This window comes from Mustelus asterias, chromosome 8 (genome assembly GCF_964213995.1).
Source record: "Mustelus asterias chromosome 8, sMusAst1.hap1.1, whole genome shotgun sequence".
Lineage (NCBI taxonomy): Eukaryota > Metazoa > Chordata > Chondrichthyes > Carcharhiniformes > Triakidae > Mustelus > Mustelus asterias.
In genome coordinates this window covers 32,522,951-32,549,218 of record NC_135808.1, presented here as the reverse complement: position 1 = coordinate 32,549,218, position 26,268 = coordinate 32,522,951, and the positions used below count along the sequence as shown (strand labels likewise).

General features: G+C 48.2%; 1 protein-coding gene across 2 annotated transcripts in view; it reads right to left on the bottom strand.

Annotated features, from left to right (window-relative positions):
* LOC144496988 (class I histocompatibility antigen, F10 alpha chain-like) overlaps positions 1-23,171 on the bottom strand; it is a 66,016-nt gene extending 42,845 nt beyond the window's left edge. The window contains exons 1-6 of one of the 2 annotated variants that reach the window (XM_078217654.1): positions 22,965-23,171; positions 14,244-14,504; positions 12,399-12,674; positions 12,003-12,281; positions 11,542-11,652; positions 10,250-11,135 (exon numbers count right to left, since the gene is read on the bottom strand). In XM_078217654.1, coding sequence (XP_078073780.1) covers positions 11,095-11,135; positions 11,542-11,652; positions 12,003-12,281; positions 12,399-12,674; positions 14,244-14,504; positions 22,965-23,016 — 1,020 coding nt within the window. In that variant the 5' untranslated portion in view covers positions 23,017-23,171 and the 3' untranslated portion in view covers positions 10,250-11,094. Of the gene's footprint in view, positions 1-10,249; positions 11,136-11,541; positions 11,653-12,002; positions 12,282-12,398; positions 12,675-14,243; positions 14,505-22,964 lie in introns of those variants that run through there. The other variant, XM_078217657.1, reaches the window with a different exon arrangement.
* Between the last annotated feature and the right edge of the window lie 3,097 nt (positions 23,172-26,268).

The window sequence follows — 26,268 nt, the reverse complement described above, 5'->3', positions numbered from 1 at the left end:
CCCTTGCGTCCCCTCCCACCGGGGGACCATACTTTCTTTGTCTAACCGGGCACATCTGCCCCACCTGGGGCTGTTGCCCCCCCTGCCTCATCGGCATCCGGCTCTCCCTCCATGCTCGATAGCCCCACCACTCCGGGGTGTGCTACCCATGTCGGAGACACCACAACCTGGGGATACTCCACTGACCCCCCTTGGACCTGTCCCTCCCTGGACGTCCCGAACCCTACCTGCTGACCCGGGCACATTACCGGCATCTCAGGCAGCGGTCTGTCCCCTTTCCCAAAGGAATGGTGCGCTGTACCCGGCGGACACGCCGCCACCTGGGGGTACCCCGTTGACCCCCCTTGGACCTGCCCCTCTCTGGACTGCCCGAAACCCACCTGCCGACCCAGACACGTTTCCGGCGCCTCAGGAGGCGGTCTATTCCCCTTAGCGCCCGGGGAATCATCCGCTGCGAGGAGCCCTCTGCCTCTAGGGGACCCTCCTGGACCTCCCAGGTGCACCCGTCCCCTGACCTTGGACAGTGCCTCCTCCAGCTCTTCTATCCGTGCCTGGCACGGCCCATGCTCGCCATCACCTAACTCGTCGCAAGTCACCCTGTACGCTGCCTGGATGTCCCTGAATCTCCCTTCCAGCTCCTTGTACCTCTGCGCACCTTGAGCCAGGAGTTCCTGGGCCTCCCGTTCCCTCTCCTTTGCCTCAACTACCTGGCATTGGAGGAATTCCTTTTCGTATCGGTGTGACTCGCTAGCTCGTAGGATGCACTGCCTCGCATCAGTTAATTCATTAAATAACTGTTCCTCTGCTCGAGCGCTGTCCCCCGCGCTGGCCCTAACTTTGCTCAACTCTCCCTCCAGAACAGCAATTCCCCTTTCCATTTTGGTTACCTGCTGGGACAGGCAGGCTAGCCAAACTGCCTTTTCCAACCCTTTAGTGTATTCCTTGCTCTCTGTCCATGCAGCCGCAGCCATTACGGGCTGCTCTGCATTGATTAGCGCTAATACCCACGTTTTGGTGAGGTTGACCTTTTTCCACAGATATGAGGAGATTCTCTCCTCCATTTTGCTTCTTTCCCTCACCCCCTCTGACAAGTCACATATTCCAGACCACCGGAGTCCTGTCGCGGTCGCCATTGTAGCGGGATCCCCTTTTTAACTCCACTGGGCTTATTTTAGGTTTGGTTCTCCGTCACCCAAACCCCACCAATGCCCGAGTGATTCTCTCTCTCGCCGATGGAACAACGGCCACCTTGCATCTACTTCACTAGAGTAGCGCTCCCAGGAGAGAGAAAAGGAAACTGCTGCCTATCCACTACCTGGCAGCCTTTCCTGAGTGGGCGGTTTCGAAGCACCCAGAGTACCCTCAGTTCTAGACTCCGGAATTATGGTGAGGGATATTTAATATTGTGACTTGGTCAGAGATCATTGGTGAGAAATTGAAAAGATCAAAACGGACTCCAATGGAAGTCAAAGATATATATATTTATATTTGTTGAAACATCAAGGTCAATCACCAAACACCAGGAAAACAGCACACCATGCCTTGTGCTCTCTAAGACTATAGCTATGGAAGGAATACTAAAACGGGCACGACGGAATGCTTACTTTACACAAGTTTACCAGTGTCTTAAACTATGAAAGGTGCATGCAAAGGCCCCCCCCCTCCCCTTTTCCCCAAAGCCTCATCCACTATGATGATCTCGGGAACTTCGCGAATTACCAGGGGATACTCACAATCCTAGTTTAAATTGCTCAGTGGGCTTCGGGCTGCGTGCTGGAGACGAACGAGAGGCAGGAACAGGAGAAGAGAGTGGAGAGTGCTGTCATGCTGGTCCGAAGAGAAAAGAGAGAGAGAGAGAGCAAAGCTTGCTTGTCCCTTTTTAAAACCTGAAGCAGTGATTCTCTCACACAAAACAGTTTCTGATCATTGATAGTTTCGATTGACTGGGACAAAAGGGCCGACAGCCTTAATTGACATTTTAATGTCTTTTAAATGTTCTCTGAGTCATCCTGATTGGAATCCCATCAGCGAGATGAGTCATTGATGTTGTCTGTGGATGGAATGATCTCTGTTCTCATTGTCTTGCTGCTGGGCTATTTACTCCTTGTCTGCTGGTCATGGTTTCTCCTTTGTTTCCTGTTGATTAGATTATCCCTGTCTCGACCTTCTCGTTATTCCCAGCCTCTTGCATATTCATGTGGCCTGACAACCAGTCGGCCATTTTCCTTATCTCTGGGTTTTTTAATCATGGAGGATTTGCCCTAAAACTTACACATCCTAATAGCTTTAGAGTCCAAGTCAGGACATCAATAAGCCTTATATTTAGTACTGAACGAAATTAAAAGCCGCGGGGTTGAAGTTCAGCCCCAATAAGGCACAGATCGGGAAATCACAGGTCCTATACCTAGGGCACCTTATATCCCAAGGACTTAAAGAAATGCCGGCGGACAGGAAAGAGGCAATACAACAGATGCCACGGCCCGTTAACATAAGAGGGGTTAGAAAGGTGCTAGGACTATTCAACTACAGTCGGAGTTTCATCCAAGGGTTCTCAAAACTCTCAGAACCCATACAGAGACTCGTTAAAGGAGGGAAGCCAGCTTTAGACCCCGTAGAGTGGGGACCCAAGCAAGAAGAAGCTTACAATAAACTAAAAACAGAACTAATATCAGCCCCCGGGCTAGGATTACCCGATCTTAACAAAGACTTCCACATTCATTGTAATGATGAGGAAGGGTTCTATTCCGCAGTGGTAACACAGGTAGGATCATCGACACAGATGCCATCATCTCACGTGAGAACACCATCTACCACGTACACGGTACCTACTCTTGCAACTCGGCCAACGTTGTCTACCTGATACGCTGCAGGAAAGGATGTCCCGAGGGATGGTACATTGGGGAAACCATGCAGACGCTACAACAATGGATGAATGAACACCGCTCGACAATCACCAGGCAAGACTGTTCTCTTCCTGTGGGGGAACACTTCAGCAGTCACGGGCATTCAGCCTTGGATCTTCAGGTAAGCGTTCTCCAAGGCGGCCTTCACGATACACGACAGCGCAGAGTCGCTGAGCAGAAACTGATAGCCAAGTTCCGCACACATGAGGACGGCCTAAACCGGGATGTTGGATTTATGTCACATTATCAGTAACCCCCACAGCTTGCCTCCTGGGCTTGTAGAATTTCACTAGCTGTTCTGTCTGGAGACAATACACATCTCTTTAACCTGTGTTGAATGTTCCCTCCACCCACATTGTCTGTACATTTAAGACCTGGCTGGCTGTAGAGATTTGCATTCTAATCAGTATTCTGTAATTTGATTTCTGTGTCTGTTTGTACTGTTTGAGAACAGATATCCACTCCATCTGACGAAGGAGCTGTGCTCTGAAAGCTTATGGTATTTGCTACCAAATAAACCTGTTGGACTTTAACCTGGTGTTGTGAGACTTCTTACTGGACAGAAAGAGACCCATAGGGTATTATTCCACCGCAGAAGGGCCGGTAGTTACCGGACTGCCAAGGTGCATAGCCGCCTTGGATTGCGCCGCCTGGGCTGTAAAGGTTAGCGAGCCAGTCATCATGACAGGGAATATAATCCTCCACACCAAACACACCTTGGTGGAAATGCTGAACCCCACAGGAAAACTAAAGTCAGTCTCCAACATGAGAAGGGCTAAATGGGAAGCTGTCCTCCTACCTCCCAGCAAGTCCGTAACAATAATAAGGGATACGGGAAATAACCCAGCAGAAGGGATTTTAGATGAAGGAGAACCCCACAATTGTGGGGATGTGGATGTGGGAGAAGGGGAAGGTAGGATAAAGGATATGCCCCTGGTAACAGCGGAAGAGACCCTCTTTGTGGATGGGTCACGTAAATATGTGGAAGGATCACCACGGACAGGATGGGCAGTCGTAAATGATAAATTAGGAACAGTAGGGTCAGGTAGAATTAACGGAGGCTTGTCCGCACAAGTGGCAGAACTGGTGGCACTCACCCAGGCACTTGAGTTATCTGAGGGTAAAGCGGTAAACATTTATTCAGACAGCCGCTATGCCTTCGGAGTCATACATGATTATATGACAGCTTGGGGAAGGAGAGGGTTCATAACCACAGGGGGAACCCCTATCAAGCACCAGCAGAGAATTGAGGCATTATTGAGAGCTAGCAAGAGACCGAGAGAAGCCGCAGTAATAAAAATTAAAGCGCACCAGAAAGAGCCCGGAAGAGATAGCCCAGACTGGCTAAATTTCAAAGGAAACCAAGCCGCAGATAGGGCAGCACAGTTAGCCCTAGAGCAGGAAATAATTGATGAATTGCCAATAGCAGCAATAGAACAGACAGGAGCCAAGGTAGACATTCAGGGTTTACATGAGGATACCCCAAAGGAAGAAAAGGAGAAATGGGAAGCTCAGGGAGCAGTTAAGGGGACCGATAACATTTGGAGACGAGAGGATAAGGTAATGACACCAGAGTGCATACAAAACACCCTATTGGAGTTACATCATGGACTCTCACATGTGGGTAGAGAGGCCATGATCACTAATATCGGGAAGGAGTGGTGGTGGAAGGGAATGGGAAAGGATATTGCCCGACACTGTCACCGATGCGTGACGTGCACGCAACACTATCCTGGTAGACCCATACAAATTAGAATGGGACACCAGCCGAGACCAAAGGGACCCTGGGAACATCTACAACTAGATTTTACCGGACCGCTGCCACAGTCCCATGGCAAGACTTACTGTCTGGTCATCATAGACCAGTTCACCAGGTGGGTAGAAGCGTTCCCGACTTCAAACTGCACTGCTACCACAGTGGCTAGGATATTGGCAGAGGAGGTAATCCCAAGATGGGGAGTACCCCTACAAATTGATTCGGACCAGGGAATGCACTTCACCGGAAAGGTGATAAAAACAGTATGCTAATTAATGGGGATAAAACAAAAATTTCACATCCCCTACCACCCACAGAGCTCTGGAATGGTGGAGCGTATGAACAGAACACTAAAAAATGCACTCGCTAAAGCCATGCAGACATCAGGGAGAAGGTGGACAGCGGTATTGCCCACAATACTAATGAAATTAAGAGCTACCACGAACCGGACAACCGGATTAACCCCTTATGAGCTAATGATAGGACGGGCGATGCAGTTACCAGAAAGCATCGTAACAGGTGGGACCGATGTCGGTCCACTAAAAGATAAAATCAAGAGATACGTTCTGGACCTGAGCACCCAGCTAAAAGGGATGCGCAAATTGGTAAAAGACAATCAGGAAATAAAAGACGCAGAGAGAGAGCTGGAAATGCTCCCTGACGTCCCAACAGTGGGAAGTCACGTCCTAGTAAAAACACTACCCAACAAACCAGGGTTTGCACCAAAGTGGAATGGGCCACATGAAATTATAATTAGTGGGGACACCTGTGCCTGTATAGACATAAGAGGGAAAGGTGTCTGGAAGCACTGGATGCAGCTGAAATTATACAAAGGAGATAAGTAGCTAAACTGATGAACTAACAGAACTGCTTTCCTCAACACAGGCAAAGACTGCAAGCAAGAGCCAGCGTGCGCGGGTTAATAAATAAAATAACTTGTAAAGATTGAATTATAGTGTTAAGTTTTATGACTGTTGCGGATATGTATGTAATCGCGTATGTAACTATTATTTTGCGTTGTGGCAACTGTAAATTTGACTGGGCTGGAAGATAATTTGTTTTAAAAAGCTCACATACATTTACACGGGAATCGAACTGTACGTTACCCGTTAACACAATCTGTAGAAGCCCTATTTGTAGCCACCCCTGGGTGGACCCCTCATGACTTATATACTGTAGATACATCAGAGACACCCTGTAAGGGACAAATTGGCAAATATAAAGGAGGTTTACAGGGGAGATGTGTGGGACTTGTAAACCCCACAGATCCTACATGCGGGGGTCCCAACAGGAGGAAGGAAAAGCTTGTCCAGACACTGCAAGCTATCCGCTTTGTTTCACGGGGCAGGGATGGGGATGTGCCTATGCCTTAGTCCCTAAGAATGATTCTTGTGTACAGACACAGTGTGTTCGTCAACATTGTCGGATTAACAAAGGACAGGTTACTTGTATTTGTGACGAACGGAAATGTTTAAATATAACCGCAGGAAGACAGCTTATTTGCGGGCAATGTAATGGGACTCACGTAAGCTCAGCCAAATGGACATACCCCTTTGATACTTACCAGGTGGTGGGATCAAACGGGAAGCCAGATAAACTGAACAATTGGCAGTATGAGCAAACTCATAATCGGGACACTAAGTGTTACCGGGCTAAGAAGGGATATGTATTCCTCTTCAATGGTACCTACATGACAGAAACACCAAACCTCCCAAACCGTTTTGCGGTAGGAACAATCGGGCCACTGACTGTTCCATGCCCTCAGAAGGGGTACATTCGGAAGAGAATAGTAACCCGGGCTATTAGCAGGGAATTCTGCGCTGACTGGGAAGCCCCGGGTACACTGGGATCCTCACTGGGGTATGGGTTCCTCGGAGCTTTATCTCTAGGGGGGTCAGCCGGGGTAATTGGAGCAAAGAATAGAAACCATATTGTTTGTGGACTAACAATCCTGGGAAACAGCACTTCAAAAGCATTGGAGGCTGTTAACCAAGAAATGGCTGAACTAAGATTGTATGCTCAGCAGACACGATACGCAGTGGACTACCAGTTAGCACAAAAAGGGGGAGTATGTACAATCATAGGCAACAAATGCATAACCCATGTCACAGATGAGTCTTACAATATTACACAGGTCATCAATGACATCAGGAAACAGCTTGATAACTTTAGACAGGGACCCAGGAGAGGAAGTAGTTGGCTGGCATGGCTGGTGGGAGAGTCCTGGGAATCGTACCTGTTACATGGATTGGTCATACTCATTGTCATTATAATTGTCTGTTGTCTGACTGTGGGATGTCTTAAAGTCTGTTTTAAAATAATGTTGACAAGAATTGTAAGAAGTTTAACAACACCAGGTTAAAGTCCAACAGGTTTATTTGGTAGCAAAAGCCACACAAGCTTTCGAGGCTCTGAGCCCCTTCTTCAGGTGAGTGCTCACCTGAAGAAGGGGCTCAGAGCCTCGAAAGCTTGTGTGGCTTTTGCTACCAAATAAACCTGTTGGACTTTAACCTGGTGTTGTTAAACTTCTTACTGTGTTTACCCCAGTCCAACGCCGGCATCTCCACATCATGACAAGAATTGTGCCAGGAGCCAGTGTGTACATCGAAGAAGAGCCCCTAATGAAGATCCCCAAAGACGTCAGAAGAAATGAAGATACTGGAAGAAATGAAGACATCGAAAGAAGCAAAGAAGGAGAGAAGAACGAAGATTTGTATATGTGAATGTATGATTGTTGGTCTGGGGATTGTTAAACCTATAATCCAACCAAAAAGGAGGGACTGTAAAGGGAAAAATACAAGGAGAACACACTTTAAAATGGCTGCTTGGCACATAAAGAGTTAACTGGGAAAGGAGCCAAAAAGCAGACACCGGCTCCCACTTATCAGAAATCACTTTAATCAAAACCTAACAGACAAGCCATTTCTAAATCACAGACAGTGACTCATAGCAAACAAACACCTCAGGAAGCCAAGCCAAGGGTCAAGACATCTTTTAAGATAAGGAAAACCCGAAACAAAGGGACTAGATTAGCCTTGGGGAGAGCAGGAAAATATGAATGCAAGGAAACCAATTAACACCTGAATGAGCCGAAACTAACCATTGATAGATACAGACATGAGAAAATGTACCCATTCATAAGAACAATACTATGTTAAATGTCTATATCTGTTTGTACCTGCTGAAACGATGTGATAATGTTCGAATCACCGGTTTACCCATTGTGTAAAGGGTATAAAAATGGACCGCTCCCGACATTCTAGTGAGAAAAGGTATTCTACAAATTTGTGCCTTAACTCCCAGAGCTCCGTTAAATAAATCGTATTTTCTGAATCTCGAAGTCTGACTACTGGTGGATTTTTCCCACAACAGGGAGCCTGCCCACTGCTCTTAATTGTGAGGGAAATAGTTTCCATACCAATTGTAAATGTTACCCCACAGAAAATCCTTAACTGTGACATGTATCTGTGTGTATACACCTCTCTTTGTAGTTGTGAGTATGTGTGTATATGAGCGTACTGTGTGTATTTGTGTGTATATGAGCATGTGTGTGCTTATTTGTGCACCAGTGTGTGCGCATGTCTGTGTGTGTACGTATGTATGTATGTGTTGGTCCCTGTGTCTGTGTGTTTGCATGTGTCTGTTTGTGTATGCATGTGTGTTCATGTGTGTGTTTACATATGCCTGTTTCTGTGTGTCTGTGTGTGTTTGTCTGTATGTGCGCACTGGTGTACATGTGCATGCTTACATGGGGGTGTATGTGCATCCTCACTCCATAACCCATTCAATTATCAATTAAAATTTAAATGAAAAACTTGCAAGAATTCTACAAACCCTGTAAGACTGTTAAATTATTCCATTTCTTTCCACGTTGCTTTTTTTTAGTCTCAACAGGATGTGAAAATTCCTGGCTAGGCCAGCATTTATTGCCCATCCCGAGTTGCCCTTCACAGTGCTGTTAGAGTGGGAGTTCCAGGGTTTGACCCAGTGACGGTGAAGGAACAGCTGATATATTTCCAAGTTAAGGTGGTGTGTGGCTTGGAGCGGAACCTCCAGGCAGTGTGTGTTCCCAAGTATCTGCTGTCCTTGTCCTTCAAGATGCTAGTGGGTTTAAAAGGTGCTGCCCAAGGAGCCTTGGTGAGTTCCTGCAGTGAATCTTGTAGATGGTTCACACAGCTGCCACTGTGTATCAGTGGCGAAGGGCTTCAATCATAGAATCCTCCAGTGCAGAAGGAGGCCATTCAGCCCATCGAGTCTGCACCGACCACAATCCCACACAGGCCCCATCCCCATTAACTCATGCATTTCGCCGTGCTAATCCCCATGACACAAAGGGGTAATTTAGCCTGGCCAGTCCAGCTCACCCGCACATCTTTGGTCCATGGGAGGAAATCGGAGCACCCGGAGGAAACACACGCTGACACGGGGAGAATGTGCAAACTTCACACAGAGTGACCCAAGACAGGAATCAAACCTGGGTCCCTGGTGCTGTGAGGCCGCAGTGCTAACACTGTGCCACCGTGCCACCCCTTGTGGAATGGGTAGCAATGAAGCCGGCTGCTTTATCCTGAATAGTGTTTGTTGAGTTTCTTGAGTGTTTTTAGAGCTGCACTCATCTAGGCAAGTGGAGAGAATTCCATTCCATAGAAACATACAAAACAGAAGCAGGAGTAGGTTATTCGACCCTTCGAGACTTTTCACCATTCATTATGATCATGGCTGATCATCAAATTCAATATCATGATCCCCTTTCCCCCATAACCCTTGATCCCAAAAGGCCCAAGAGCTATTCTAATTTATTCTTGAGGTCAGACCATGTTTTGGCCTCACCTACTTTCTGTGATAGTGAATGCCACACATTCACCACTCTCTGGGTGAAGAAATTTCTCCTCACCTCAGTTCTTATCCTCAAACTGTGACCCCTACTCCTGGACTCCCCCACCATTTGGAACATTCTTTCTGAATCTACCCTCTCTAATCCTGTGAGAATTTGATAAGTCTCAATGAGATCCCCTCTCAGTTTTCAAAACTCCAATGAATACAATCCTCACACTCCTGACTTGTGCCATGTAGATGGTGGACAGGTGATTGGGCTGTAATTGGCTGGGTTAAATTTGTCCTGTTTCTCGTGTACAGCACATACCTGGGCAATTTTATACATTGCCCGTGTTCCAGCTGTACTGGAACAGCTTGGCTCGGGGAGCAGCAAGTTCTGGAGCACAAGTCTTCAACACTATTGCCGGGATATTGTCCTTCCACACCAACACACTCCCTTTATCAGCTTCTCCACACTTCTCATTACTGAGAAGCTGGTGAGCCTTCACCTCCAGCTCACTGGGAAATGTGTTGAAGTTTGATTCACTAAAGTTAGGACACGGCTTCCTCTCCTCTGTCTCTCGCACTGACATCTTCTTTTCTGTTAACAAGTCAATCAATGCTGATGGAAAACAGTGAATGATGACATTTGGTCTGAACTCAGCCAGTTCACATTGGATTGAACCTCAACAACTGCCCATTCCAATCGTCACAAGCTGCTGAGTGATTGAATTCAACCTTTCCTGTGAAATCAGTGAAGAAGAATTCAGGCAAGTCAAACACTGACAATTATCTATTGATTACAGTCCACAGTTATCGATGTTTCACTATGATCCTGATTATAGACTTTCCTCCATGAATGTGTTATAACATTAAAATAAACAAAAATACATCGCAGAACACGTCAAATATGACATTACATAAAGAGCCAAAAGTGTCTATCAATATAATTCTGACATTCTGTGGAGTCTCACTGCACTCAGAGTTACAATTTAGATTGGCAATATTAATATCTCAGCAATAATCACACGGAGAGATTTGACATGTTTTCCAGGCATTCTCTGTAGCTATGATGGGAGGGTCTTAGTCAGAGGTCTTTCCCCATGGAGTGTCTCCAGTAGCTGCCCCAAGCTGTGTTGTGTCCCTCACCAGTATTCCTGGACCTTGCAATGTGGCAGTCTGAAAAAATCCTTTGCCCTGGAAGTGCTGTGAGTTTCAGGCTGATTTTCACTGAGTTGATGGTCCTCCAGCAGGAGACGGTGTTTATCTCAGTGTGTGCTCCTGGGAACAGCCTGTACAGCGCAGAGTCCCTGTATAAAGGAGCCGCCGGGATGAACACTCTGTGACTGTGTGGGAATTCAGCAGATCAGCTTTCACTTTCCTTCATCTCACACAACATATAAAGTGAAGTGGAAAACTGCCCAGCACCAGAAAGGTGTTTCCAACATCCTGATTGTCTTCTCCATTACCGGACGTATCACAGAGTCTTTTATACTGAGTCCAAAAAGTCTTGATCAAAATGCGCAAACATTTAAAGATATTTAAAACTCTGAGCAATCAGAAAGTGAGAAAAGTGCACAAAATGTGAATGTATTTCATTCCCAACAATCTGTCCCTCAGTCACTGACTGGGAGCTGTTGTGTACGTCCCACTTGGTGAATCTGCAGAAGTAAAATAAATGTCAGTTAGAATGGGGAATAATCCATTCTCAGAGAGTGAGAACACAACAAGTGTGAGGGAATGGAGATTGTGTGAGAAATACTCATTCTCACACTCCCCTCCATCCTTACACTTTATGGAGATCCTGTAGATCTCTTCCATTCCATCCATACTCGGTAGGTGAGGATGTGAGTGTGTGCGGTGGCTTTAATGATCAATATTACACCTGGTCTGGGCTGATCACACAAAGGAAGATCAGACAGGGAACAAGATGTGCTTATACGTGTGTATCTGTGTGTGGGAATTAAATCCATTCATTCAACACAGTGTCCTGTACTCCCAGTACTGGAGATTCCCCACACTCACTCTGTCCGCTCAGTTCCACATTCCCCTCTCTCTGATTCTTACCTCTTCGTTGGCTTTTCCAGATGATTATTCCGAATATAACAGCCAGTGCTGGGATCACTGCTCCGATTATAATTCCAAGATGGGAGAGTCCCCCACTGTTTCCTGGGATTTCTGAAACACATTTGAATAATATGAGGATTGTCTCTCTGTTCTCGGATCCATTCCCGGTTCTGTGTTCATTGGGGAGAATTTGAACTGAAGCCGCCCCAGTCCAAATGGGATTGGTTGAAGCTTTGCTTTGACACTGGCCCCATGGTGGATAAGGGAGTGTCGATGGACCTGCTCCAGATGGACTTCCAGAAGGTCATTGATCACGTTCCACACAAGAGATTCTTGACAATAATCAGAGTGTTTGGAATTGAAGGGAATCTTTGCCATGGGGTGAAAATTGATTCTCAGGGGGGAGACAGGGAATGGGGAGAATGGGAATGTGCTCGCAGATATCCAGTACAGTTCCTTACCCCACTGACGGAGCTTGGGCTCTGCCAGGCTGCTGTGTTCAATTCGACAGGAGTATTGATCCTCATCCCCAGCATTTATTTCAATCTCTTTCTGGATCTGATGGGTCCCATCGTGGTTCGGTCGAACCCCCGAGGATAGTGTCTCAGACATTACCTCTCCATTCCTTAGCCAGTTCACCTCGATGTCTACAGGATAAAAGCCAGTAACCAGGCAGGAGAGAGTGAGCGGCTTGTACTGACTAATGGGTTCACTTCTGGAGATGAAGACGTCAGGCTGAACTGTAATGGGAAAGGGTGAAAACACAAACAATAAACCCACACTGAATGGAATGGGAGAACGGTTTGATAGATCAGTGAAGTTAGATCAGAACATGGGCTCAAAACTGAAATCAATACCTTTCCGTCCAAAATATTCCTTTCCAGCTTCCAAATATTTATTTAAATGTTGAACAAATGCTTCCTGCAGATATTTTTCCCAGTAATTATTCCAGGATTGATCGGAATCCCATTTCTCTTTAGTCTTCACTGCGAAGTGATTGTACGCAACCCATCTCATTCTGTCTGGCTCTAAACTAATATAGTCCTTTCCATCAAATCCAAACCGCATCGATATCTTAATGGAGCCGTCTTCAGTGACCTCGACAGACCGAATCCATTGAAGAACGTGAATTCCTGTGAGAACCAAACAGGGATCAATAATCAATAGACAATCTTTTCAGTGGTGAAAGGGGGTTTAGTCTGAGATAGAAATGGACGGAATCTTCCTGTGCCATCAGCAGCAGGAAGCTGAGCGGTGAGGTTACTAAATTAGATAGGGTCAGTGCTGGGGGACTGAGTTCAGTGTCCCAGGGGTCAGTGCTGGGGGACTGAGTTCAGTGTCCCAGGGGTCAGTGCTGGGGGACTGAGTTCAGTGTCCCAGGGGTCAGTGCTGGGTGTCTGAGTTCAGTGTCCCAGGGGGTCAGTGCTGGGGGACTGAGTTCAGTGTCCCGGGGTCAGTGCTGGGGGACTGAGTTCAGTGTCCCAGGGATCAGTGCTGGGGGACTGAGTTCAGTGTCCCAGGGGTCAGTGCTGGGTGTCTGAGTTCAGTGTCCCAGGGGGTCAGTGCTGGGGGACTGAGTTCAGTGTCCCAGGGATCAGTGCTGGGGGACAGAGTTCAGTGTCCCAGGGGGTCAATGCTGGGGGACTGAGTTCAGTGTCCCAGGGGGTCAGTGCTGGGGGACAGAGTTCAGTGTCCCAGGGGGTCAGTGCTGGGGGACTGAGTTCAGTGTCCCAGGGGGTCAGTGCTGGGGGACTGAGTTCAGTGTCCCAGGGATCAGTGCTGTGGGTCTGAGTTCAGTGTCCCAGGGGGTCAGAGCTGGGGGACTGAGTTCAGTGTCCCAGGGGTCAGTGCTGGGGGACTGAGTTCAGTGTACCAGGGGTCAGTCCTGGGGGACTGAGTTCAGTGTCCCAGGGGTCAGTGCTGGGGGACTGAGTTCAGTGTACCAGGGGTCAGTGCTGGGGGACTGAGTTCAGTGTACCAGGGGTCAGTGCTGGGGGACTGAGTTCAGTGTACCAGGGGTGAGTGCTGGGAGATACTGACATTTATTTATTAGTCACAAGTAAGGCTTACATTAACACTGCAATGAAGTTACTGTGAAATTCCCCTGGACGCCATATGGAGCCTGTTTGGGTACACTGAGGGAGAATTTAGCATGGCCAATGCACCTAACCAGCATGTCTTTCAGATTGTGGGAGGAAACCGAAGCACCCGAGGAAACCCACGCAGACATGGGGAGAACGTGCAAATTCCACACAGACAGTGGAGCCAAGCCGGGAATCGAACCCAGGTCCCTGGCACTGTGAGGCAGCAGTGCTAACCACTGTGCCACCGTGCTGCTCCTGGACTGAGATGGACTGAGTTCAGCGTCCCAGGGGTCAGTGCTGGGGGACTGAGTTCAGTGTCCCAGGGGTCAGTGCTGGGGGACTGAGTTCAGTGTCCCAGGGGTCAGTGCTGGGGGACTGAGTTCAGTGTCCCAGGGGTCAGTGCTGGGGGACTGAGTTCAGTGTCCCAGGGGTCAGTGCTGGGGGTCTGAGTTCAGTGTCCCAGGGGTCAGTGCTGGGAGATGGATTGAGTTCAGTGTCCCAGGGGTCAGTGCTGGGAGATGGATTGAGTTCAGTGTCCTAGGGGTCAGTGCTGGGAGATGGATTGAGTTCAGTGTAAGGTTGTACATTGACACGCTGTTTCTGTCTGCCTGATCTTACCGGATGTCTGGTTTGTGATCTTCAGCACTGTATTCAGATTCTCCTTTACCATGTCTGAGTGTGAGTTCACCAGTTCTGAGATATAGTCCCAGAATTCAGAGTCGATATTTGCAGCCATGAACATCTGTCTGGGAATGCAGCGACGGATATTACTGTCACAATATCCTGTTTGGATACCATTGACCACTGCAGTGCTTGTAACCGCAGGAAAATCTTCTATCCCAGAGACAACAGTGTATATCACCGTGTGTGTGTTAGTGTCTGTAAAAAGAAACAGTAAAAGGGATTGGTCAATAAACACCGGTCTGATCGTCAGAACACTCTCGCTGGACTTCACCATCCCCCCTCCCCAATCACCACCCCCTCCCCAATCACCACCCCCTCCCCAATCACCACCCCCTCCCCAATCACCACCCCCTCCCCAATCACCACCCCCTCCCCAATCACCACCCCGTCCGCAATCACCACCCCCTTCGCAATCACCACCCCCTCCCCATTCACCACCCCCTCCCCAACCACCACCCCTTCTCCCCCGATCACCACCCCCTCTCCCCTGATCACCACCCCTTCTCTCCCCGATCACCACCCCCTTTCTCCCCCAATCACCACCCCCATCTCCCCCGATCACCACCCCCCTCTCCCCGATCACCACCCCCTTTCTCCCCGATCACCACCTCCTCTCCCCAGTCACCATCCCCTTTCCCCAATCACCACCCCCTCGTCCCAATCACCACCAGAGCCCCCCGAACACCACCCTCTCCTAAATCAGTCACCACCCCTACAGAGCCACCCCCCGAACACCACCCCGAATGGGGCAACGGTCCAGGGCTTGGGCCAGTAATATGGTCTGGGAGGCTGTGTAAACGGCCGTCAGTGTCCGCGTACTGGCACAGAGGACCGGTGACAAGTGCCGGAAGAAGATAAACGATCTTCTTCAGGCAGGAAGGGTCAGTGTCCATCCCATCCTGATATCGGTCCCGTCTGTCACGCCTGCAATACCGAGCCACCCGCCTGACACTCTGCAGCCTCCCAGCACCCGGCCTCCAACCCCATTCCTCCAACCCCTCTGGCACCCCCAGTCACAACCCCAGACTGCCGAGGCACAGCCCCAATAAACCCCACCCAATCGCCCCCACCCCCTACACCCTGTGTCCTTACAGCCATCAGGTTTTCAATCCCTCCTTTATCCCCACAGGATAAAGTGGCCCATAACCACCGGGAGCATGCCAAGACTGGAGGTGGGGTCCCCGAGCTGCATCTCCTCACTACCTTTGAGGAGCGCTATGGAGCTAGCAGGGGGTGAGGAGAGAATGGTCACTGACAGCCAGGTCGGTGTTCACCATGGAAGTGAGAATTTCCAAAACCCTCGTTCAAATGACTCATTCCAGGTAAGTAGCATGCTGCCCAGAAACCTGTCCCTTTCTACTTGTATTCCAGTGGAATACAAGGAAAGTAGAAAGAAACTTAAGCAAGGAGTAAGGAGGGCTAAAAGGGGTCACGAAAAAGCACTGGCCGGCAGGATTAAGGAAAATCCCATGGTTACGGACAATCTGCACATTCAGGGAGTGGAACCCCTTCCTATTGATGAAGCGCAGTCCCTGATCATGCAGTGTCCGCTGGACAATGTGAGTGCCACCTACAGCCCTCTGCACATGGGGCAGTCCAGTGATGGTGGCGAAGCCTGCAGTCCGGGCTTCCTGTTGGGCCTGGCCCATGTTGAAGTGGATGTAATTGGCTGGACGCCTGGAAGGACCTGGTGGTGTAGAGGTTGAGGGCACCGTGACCTTCACTGCCAACGGGAATGGGTGTCCTCCTGTCCCTCGAGTTGCCAGGTCTGAGGACCTGAAACAGGTGCCGCACTGTCTCCTTACTTAGACGGAGCCTGCGGCAACATGTGGCTTCCATCATCCCTGTGAAGGATCTGCAAGTCCTGTACGCCCTGAGCCTCCACCTTCCCCTGCCCCCCCTCCCCTGTGGGAGGATGCACTGCCATGTCCTGGCCCTGACCGGCAGCCCCCTGCCCTCCTGCTGTGGCTTCTGGCTCTGTTTGGCCTTGAGTGGCCGGACATCTCCCTCCTCCTCCCTCCTCAGTGGCCGCTGCAATGATGGCCATTTCTATCACTGCCAATCCAAAATCCATATCTACACTGCGCAGGGGGGTGGGGGGGGGGATGGGGGGGGGGTAAGTTGTATAGTGACAGGGAGATAGAAATATTTAGTACAGTTATCCACCCCAGGCCCCCCACCCCCTCCCAGTAACCAGCATCCCCATGAGGCTGGGCGCTGGCAACTCAACACGGTGCCATGCATCATCTGAATGGGTTGCCTACCGTTGACATCCTGGCCACAGCAGGCATGGAGGGCATAGGGTTGGGTTTGCCAGGCTGCCCATTGCGGACCCTTGAGGCATGGGCATGGGTGCTATCACCGCAGTGCCTCCCAGGTGTTGCATTTCAGACAGTCGGGGTAGGGGCAGCCTCGTGACTATCACGGGATAGGTTCCCATTTCAGTGCAGAGTCCATGCAGTGTGAGGAGCCGTGTTAACACCGGCACAGCCCCTGTGCTTGGAGCAGCAGCTGACAGAGCTGCTGTCTGTTACTGTTAGTGGGGCCTGGGATACAAGGTCTGGGGTCAGCCACAGAGCCCGTCCAGCAGACAGAAAGCAGAACAATCAGGTGGATATTTGTGGGTTGGTGGTGGACATCATGTGGCACCCTTCGGGGGTCTCTGTGTAGCCAGGGGCAATGCGTGCACCATGAACCTGCTGCAAGTGGGGGCTCCCAGCACTGGTCCCCCACAGGGGAGGTGGTGGTGTAGTGACATTGTCGCTGGACTAATCCAGAGACCCAGGGGAATACTCTGGGTACCTGGGTTCAAATCCCACCAAGGCAGATGGTGAAAATTGAATTCAATAGAAGTCTGAAATTAAAAATCTGATGGTGACCACGAAACTATTATCTATTGTCGCAAATACCCATCTTGTTCACCAGTGTCCTTCAGGGAAGGAAATCTGCCGTCCTTACCTGGTCTGGCCTACATGTGACTCCAGACCCACAGCAATGTGGTTGACTCTTAAATGCTCTCAGGAATGGGTAATAAATGCTGGCCCAGCCAGTGACACCCACATCCCATGAACGATTAAGAAAGACCCCCAGCACCCAGGCAAGCCCCCCACCCCACCCAGCAACATTGCAGCACCCGAGTATCCCGTGCCCCCTCCCCCTGAACTCCGGGGGCTGCCGCTCAATGGGACTTACCTCCTCACTCTCCTTCGCGACTGCTGCGCCAGCCCCAGACTTTTATAAACCATCTGTGATTCACGCTGGAGTGACGTCACGCTGGAGAGGAGGGAAAGGTACGGGAGGGGGAAAAGGGCCGAGCCAAACTCTAATGATATGGAAACCTATTCAAATGCGTAGAAATTGACATCCCGCCGGAAAACATGGCCCGGGAGAATCCTGAATCCCGACGCCAGGCACAAATTCGATTGTTCGGCTCACGTCCTATTTCCCTGCCCCACTCCACCAACCAACCAGTGCAGCAGAGTGGAAAGATCACAGCACCAAGGACCCGGGTTCAATTCCCGGCTTGGGTCACTGTCTGTGTGGAGTTTGCATGTTCTCCCCATGTCTGCGTGGGTTTCGTCCGGGTGCTCCGGTTTCCTCCCACAGTCCAAAATGTGCGGGTTAGTAGATGGCCATGGTAAATTGCCCCTTAGTGTCAGGGGTACTAGCTCGGGTAAATGCATGGGGTTATGGGGATAGGGCCTGGGTGGGGTTGTGATCGGTGCAGACTTGATGGACCGAATGGCCTCCTTCTGCACTGTAGGGATTCTATGAGGGGGATGAACAATCCAGAGCAGGATCTCCACTGTCCTTCACAGAGCTTTTTAATCCCCCTTTATTCATACTCACGAACATATCCTCAGTTTGGAAAAGTCTAGGAATCACCAGGCAGGAATATTCCAATTTAAATTTCACTCCCAGCTGTGGCTGCCTGAAAACACTCTCACCTCCGACTCAGAATGTTCTGGATTGAAGCTCCCATTCCAGAGACTGGGCTGCACACGCAGTGTATTACTGACAGAGTGCTGCACTGTCAGAGGATCAGTCCTGAGGGAGTACTTTCCTCCCCAGATTAATGTAATATATCCCGGGACAGAGCAGGGAGATCATAAACTGGATCAGTACTGATCCCTGAGACAACATCATTCATGTAGATTGTCTAATCAGAGTTTCCTGCACCATTACAGTGAGAACACCATAACAACTTCTTCACTTTGGCAGCTACAGCCTGAGAAGCCACCCAGGTGGCTGGAAAATGGGCAAAATATCAAGTTGGAAATATAGATGCTGTGCTGAGATTGGAGCAGAGTTGAGGGAGCTTTGCTCTACCCGCCCCTGACTTGGGAGTGCTGGAGGGAGAAATATGGAGAGCTTGACTTTGTGTCTTAGTGAGGACACGAGAAAAAGTATTTCATTGGCTGGAAAGAGCTTTGGTGCATCCTGGTGCTGTGAAGTCTTTCTGTGTCTGCTTTCTCTCTCACACCTTTTGTAAACCTACATTGGTAACTTTGGAATCTCACAGCACTGCTCCCAAATCAAGGTACGGACTTGAATTTGTTAAGAACGTAAGAACTAGGAGCAGGAGTCGGCCATCTGGCCCCTTGAGCCTGCTCCGCCATTCAATAAGATCATGCCTGATCTTTTTGTGGACTCAGCTCCACTTACCCGCCCGCTCACCATAACCCTTAATTCCTTTACTGTTCAAAAATTTATCTATCCTTGCCTAAAAAACATTCAATGAGGTAGCCTCAACTGCTTCACTGGGCAGGGAATTCCACAGATTCACAACCCTTTGTGTGAAGAAGTTCCTCCTCAACTCAGTCCTAAATCGGCTTCCCCTTATTTTGAGGCTATGCCCCCTAGTTCGAGTTTCACCCACCAGTGGAAACAACTTCCTTGCTTCTATCTGATCTATTCCCTTCATGATCTTATATGTTTCTATAAGATCTCCCCTCATTCTTCTGAATTCCAATGAGTATAGCCCCAGTCTACTCAGTCTCTCCTCATAAGCCAACCCTCTCAACTCCGGAATCAACCTAGTGAATCTCCTCTGCACCCACTCCAGTGCCAGTATATCCTTTCTCAAGTAAGGAGACCAAAACTGTACACAGTACTCCAGGTGTGGCCTCACCAGCACCTTATACAGCTGCAACATAATCTCGCTGTTTTTAAACTCCATCCCTCTAGCAATGATGGACAAAATTCCATTTGCCTTCTTAGTTACCTGCTGCACCTGCAAACCAACTCCTTGAGATTCCTGCACAAGGACACCCAGGTCCCTCTGCACAGCAGCATGCTGCAATTTTTTACCATTTAAATAATAGTCCATTTTGCTGTTATTCCTACCAAAATGGATGACCTCACATTTACCAACATTGTACTCCATCTGCCAGACCCTCGCCCACTCACTTAGACTATCTATATCCCTTTGCAGACTTTCAGCGTCCTCTGCACACTTTGCTCTTCCACCCATCTTAGTGTCATCTGCGAATTTTGACACATTACACTTGGTCCCCAACTCCAAATCATCTATGTAAATCGTAAACAATTGCGGTCCCAACACTGACCCCTGAGGCACACCGCTAGTCACTAATCGCCAGAAAAACACCCATTTACCCCCACTCTTTGCTTTCTGTTAGTTAACCAATCCTCTATCCATGCTAGTACATCACCCGTAACACCGTGCACCTTTATCTTATGCAGCAGTCTTTGGTGCGGCACCTTGTCAAATGCCTTCTGGAAATCCAGATACACCACATCCACAGGTTCCCCATTGTTCACTGCACATGTAATGTTCTCAAAAAATTCCACCAAATTAGTCAAACATGACCTGCCCTTCATGAACCCATGTTGCGTCTTACCAATGGGACAATTTATATCCAGATGTCTCGCTATTTCTTCCTTGCTGATAGATTCAAGCATTTTCCCTGCTACAGATGTTAAGCTAACCAGCCTATAGTTACCTGCCTGTTGTCGACCTCACATTTGCTGTTTTCCAACCTGCGGGAACCACCCCAGAGTCCAGCGAATTTTGGTAAATACCCACGAGTGCATTTGCTATTTCTCCCGCCATCTCTTTTAGTTCCCTGGGATGCATTCCATCAGGGCCAGGAGACTTGTCTACCTTTAGCCCCATTCGCTTGCCCAACACTATCTCTTTCATGATAATGATAGTTTCTAGGTCCTCACCTGCCGTAGCCTTCCTGTCATCAATTTTTGGCATGTTATTTGTGTCTTCCACTGTGAAGACCGACACAAAATACCTGTTCAATGCCTCAGCAATTTCCTCATTTCCAGTTATTACACCCCCCCCCCCCCTTCCCAGCCTCTAAAGGACCAATGTTTACTTTAGCCACTCTTTTTCGTTTTATATCTTTGTAGAAACTTTTGCTGTCTCTTTTTATATTCTGAGCTAGTTTACTCATAATCCATCTTACCTTCCTTTCACTTTTTTTGTGGCTTTCTGCTGACCTTTAAAGATTTCCCAATCCTCTAGTTTCCCATGAATCTTTGCCACTTTGTATGTGTTTTCTTTCAATTTGAAACCCTCCTTTATTTCCTTAGATATCCATGGCTGATTATCTCTTTTTTTACAGTCCTTCCTTATCACTGGTATATACTTTTGCTGAACACTGTGAAAGATCGCTTTGAAAGTCCTCCACTGTTCCTCAATTGTCCCACCATAAAGTTTTTGCTCCCAGTCTACCTCAGCCAACTTCTCCCTCATCCCATTGTAGTCTCCTTTGTTTAAGCACAAGACACTGGTGTTGGATTTTACCTTCTCACCTTCTTTACCTTCTTCTTTTAAATTCAACCATACTGTGATCGCTTCTTCCGAGAGGATCCCTAACTGCAAGATCATGAATTATTCCTGTCTCATTACACAGGACCAGATTATAAACTATAAACCACAGAAATGCCTGTCTATTCCTCTTACAATTGAATCCCCTGTAACTATTGCACTGGTACACTTTTTACCCTTCCCCTCTGCAGCAGAACCAACCGTGGTGCAACGAGTTTGGCTGCTGCTGCTTTCCCCAGAGAGGTCATTCCCCTCAACAGTATCCAAAGCCATATATCTGTTTTGCAGGGGAATGGCCACAGGAGATTCCTGCGCTACCTGCCTATCTCTCTTGCTATGTCTGGTGGTCACCCATTCCCTTCCTGCCTGCGGAGTCTGAGCCTGTGGTGTGATCACCTCTCTATCCGTGCTATCCACGATACTCTCTGACTCACGGATGCTCCACAATGTCTCCAGCCGCCGCTCCAGCTCTGAAACGCGAGCTTCCAGGAGCTGTAGCTGGAGACACTTCCTGCACACATGCTGACCCAGGGGACTGGAACTGTCCCCAGCCTGCCACATGGAGCAAGAGGAACAAACCACGGCTTGGAGCTCTCCTGTCATGTCTTACCCCTTTAAATTAAACTTTTGAAAGATGTTTTGTTTTGTTTTTCTTTCTTGCTCCTTGTTACTATTGAATATACCCTTTTCAAACTATAAACCACAGAAATTACAGACAAACACTATAATAGTGTTCAACAACTACAATGCCAAGAGCACAAAGAAAAACATTTACCAATCAGCACTCTCGCTTGTAGCCTCTGCTGCCTGTTTCACCCAACTCCCTGTGTTCACCCAACTCCCACTGTTCACCCAACTCCCTGTGTTCACCCAACTCCCTGTGTTCACCCAACTCCCTGTGTTCACCCAACTCCCTGTGTTCACCCAACTCCCTGTGTTCACCCAACTCCCTGTGTTCACCCAACTCCAAAAACATTCCTCACAGTCAGGCAGAACTCACTGTGCAGGAAAAATATAACAGCGAGCCAGCCAGGAGCCGAACCTGGAATCTTCTGATCTTGTTCTTACTGCTAATATTTTATCTGGTTAATAAATCTCCCGTGCTATCTACAGCTCTTCCTGTAAATCTTTAATGGTAAGAAGTCTAACAACACCAGGTTAAAGTCCAACTGGTTTATTTGGTAGCAAACGCCACTAGCTTTCGGAGCGCTGCCCCTTCGTCAGATGGAGTGGGAGATCTCTCACTCCACCTGACGAAGGAGCAGCACTCCGAAAGCTAGTGGCGTTTGCTACCAAATAAACCTGTTGGACTTTAATCTGGTATTGTTAAACCTCTTACTGTGTTTACGCCAGTCCAACGCCGGCATCTCCACATCAATCTTTAATGGTTCCGTATCTCCCAGAGTCACTCATTTACTGTTAATATATTTCTATAAACTTTTACCATTAGCCTTTCCATTACCTGCACATTTTCCCCATGTCCTTTATCGCAATTTTATCTTCCTGTTCCTCGTTTGTTCCCTCTGTTTCTGGATCTTTCCATTTTAATTGCTCCAAGTTTCTCTGATCTGGGTGTTTTGAACATACAAACTTGGAGCAGGAGTAGGCCATTCGGCCCCTCGAGTCTGCTCTCCCATTCTGTGGCTGATGTGATTGTGGTCTGAACTCTACTTTCCTCTCTATCTCCCCGTACACTTTCACTCCCTTGTCAGTCATGATGTTATCTAACAGTTATATCTGACAGATACATAACAGCGTCTGAGCAAATATCACCCATTTCAAACTCTCACCAAAAGATTCAAATGCACCCCAGAGAGAGAGAGTGAGAATGGAAGAATGAATTCTGTACTTACCGGGAGAGACCCAGGAAAAACACAGGGAGATGGAGAAAAGGATCAGCAACATTCTGGGAATCCACTGTCCCAATTCCAATCAGTGACTGGGAATTAAACACTCTGAGGATGAAACAACTTTATAAACTGGGGGAACATGAAAAAAACAAAAACTTTTTCCAGACTCCATTTTCCTGTCCAAGGGACTTCGCTCATTTCCTTATTGCAGAAGCAGAGGATGACTGATTGGTTAGTCTCAGAAAATTAACCAATTAAAGAGATAAACAGCCAGCCTGTCACTAGTTACCAGGAAGATCAAACTCAGACAGGTTCAGATTCAGGCTGAAAAAAATCTAATCTTTACTCAGCGCCTTTCACAAAGTGAAACCTCCCCAAGGGCAGCTTTATAAAACAAAGATTGACCCAGAGACACACACAGCTCAATGCACAAAAACTGTCTCCAAATTCCAGGGTTGAAGGAGTGTTTTAAAGACAGGCTGCAGAGGGGTGTAGGGAGGGGATTACAGAGTGAAGGACCGAGGTTACTAAAGGCACAGTCCCCAGTGTGGGGAGATTCTAATCCCTGATACTGGAGATGTCAGAATGAGAGGAACACAGAGATCTCACAGAGTTTGTGAAACTGGAGGAGATTACAGAAATAGGAAGGGGCGAGGACATGGAGAGATTCAATTTTAAAATCCAGGGCAGAGGGAATGCTGCCTTTATTTCAAAGAGAATATAAAAGTAGGGAAAGCTTGCTAAAACTATACAAGGCACCAGTTAGACCACATCTGGAAAACTGTGAACAAGTTTAGTCCCCTTATCTAAGGGAAAATATACTAGCATTGGAGGCAGTCCAGAGAAGGTTCACCAGGTTGATCCCGGGTGTTGAGGGATTTTCTTATGAGGAGAGGTTGAGTAGGTTGGGCCTGGACTCATTGGAGTTTAAAAGAATGAAAGGTGACCTTATTGAGATATATCAGATTCTCAGGGGGTTTGGCAGGGTAGATGCTGAAAGGATGTTCCCCCTTGTGGGAGAGTCTAGGACCAGAGGACAGAATCTCAGAATAAGATGTCACCCATTGAAGACAAAGATGAGGAAGAATTTTTTCTCTCGGTACGTAGTGTCTCTCTGCAATTCTTTACCAGAGAGGGCTGTAGAGGCTGGATCATTCAGTATGTTCAAGGCTGAGAAAGACAGATTGTTAATCAGTTCGTGAACGAAGGGTTATGGGGATAAGGCAGGAAAGTGGAGCTGAGGTTTATCATATTTGCATCAGTCATGATCTCATTGAATGGTGGAGGTGACCCGATGGGCTGAATGGCCTACATCTGATCCTATATCTTCTGATCTTATGAGTTGCTTGACTGGGAACTTACAGGTCAGTGAGCACAGGAGTACCTGAGGAACACAGATCCCAGTGTGAGGGTTCATGGACTGGGTTGTAAGAGCCTGAGGGGTGTTGACAGGGTGGATGTGGAGAGGATGTATCCTCTTGTGGGGGAATCGAGAACTCGGGGTCAGAGTTTAAAATAAGGGGTCTCCTGTTTAAGACAGATATGAGGAGAAATGTTTTCTCTCAGAGAGTCACGAGGCCCTGAAACTCTTCCTCCCAAGGCAATGGAAGCTTTGAATATTTGGCACAGTGGTTAGCACTGCTGCCTCACAGCGCCAGGGACCTGGGTTTGATTCCCGGTTTGGGTCACTGTCTGTGTGGAGTTTGCACGTTCTCCCTGTGTTTGCGTGGGTTTCCTCCGGGTGCTCCAGTTTCCTCCCACAGTCCGAAAGACATGCTGGTAAGGTGCATTGGCCATGCTAAATCCTCCCTCAGTGTACCCGAACAGGCACCCGGAGTGTGGCGACGAGGGGATTTTCACAATAACTTCATTGCATTGTTAATGTAAGCCTACTTGTGACAATAAATAAACTTCTTACTTTTCCTTGGGAGAAGAACTTCTTCCTCAAATTCGTGTTAAGTGATCATCCCCTTATTCTGCGACTCTGCCCTCTGATCCTACACTCCCCCACGAGTGGAAACATCCTCCCAACATTTACCCTGTCGAACCCCCGAAGACTCTTATATGTTTCAATCATGTCACCACTCATTATTCTGAACTCCAAGGAGCACAGACCCAACCTGTTTAATCTTTCCTCATATGGCAGTCCCTCCGTACCCGGCATCATCCCAGAAAACCTCCTCTGTACTGCCTCCAATGACAATATAATTCCTTAAATAAGGGGACCAAAACTGTACTCAATACTCTAACTGTGGCCTCACTAATAGCTTGTATCTTGACAGGGTGGGGGGGCTGCTGAGGGAGGGTGGATGGGAGTGAGGGTGTTTAACTGGCTGCCCGGGGCTGGGATTTACAGGTGCGCACCTCCAATTCCAGCCCCGCCCCCATGACAGCTGCTCAGGCTCGCGCTTCCTCACATTCCAACTCCCAAACGCGGGGCGCCAACTGCCGCTGCGCACGGCAGAACTACAACTCCCATCAGGCACCGCGGGCTGGCTCTCCCCCTGATTCCATACTGCCACTCCTCACTGCACCAGCCTGGGGACACATGGGTAACGTACCAACAACAGAAAATACTGGGAAATCTCAACAGGTCTTACAGCATCTGTGGGGAGGGAATAGAGCCAACGTTTCGAGTCTGGATGACCCTCGGTCAGAGCTGTGGGTAATCTCATTCTGACCAATGATTGTGTCGGGAAAGAGCTGCCCTCTCCTCTGTGATTGGTGCCGTGGTTCCCCGTGGACGGCAAGAAGAATTCATCAATCAGAAGAGAGAGTCTGAGTCTTGATCTTCCAGGCAGCAAGGCTTTATTAGCTAATACATTTCAATAAAGCTGGGATTTTCCAGACAAATCCAAAAAACCAGTGCTCTCACAGTCCTTTTTATCCACATTTAGCTTCATATTTCATCATTCTTATCTTACAATCAAGGTTTTTTTGTTGCAGACCCCAAGGCCACTTTTCGTGAGCCACCATGATTTACTAGACCTACGTTATCTGCCTTCTTTCTGTTTTTTCGCTAATGAATGTGCTATGATATCACTGTGGTTACATCCTGCCTTCTTATCTGAAGTTTATTGTCTAATCAGCCAAGGTTGTTGCTTGTTCAACCATTGTAGGGCATCCTGCTATGCCAAGTCTTTTTTCCCGTTGTCTGACTTTCTCACGTTTATTTAAGAAATTACTTTCAGCTTCTATGTTCATTTATGCGAGTATCCATGTGTATGCTTAATAAGATATGTGATATATATGAGAACTTCTTAAGTAGTGATTATCTCTTCTATGTTAATTATTATCTCCTACTTGT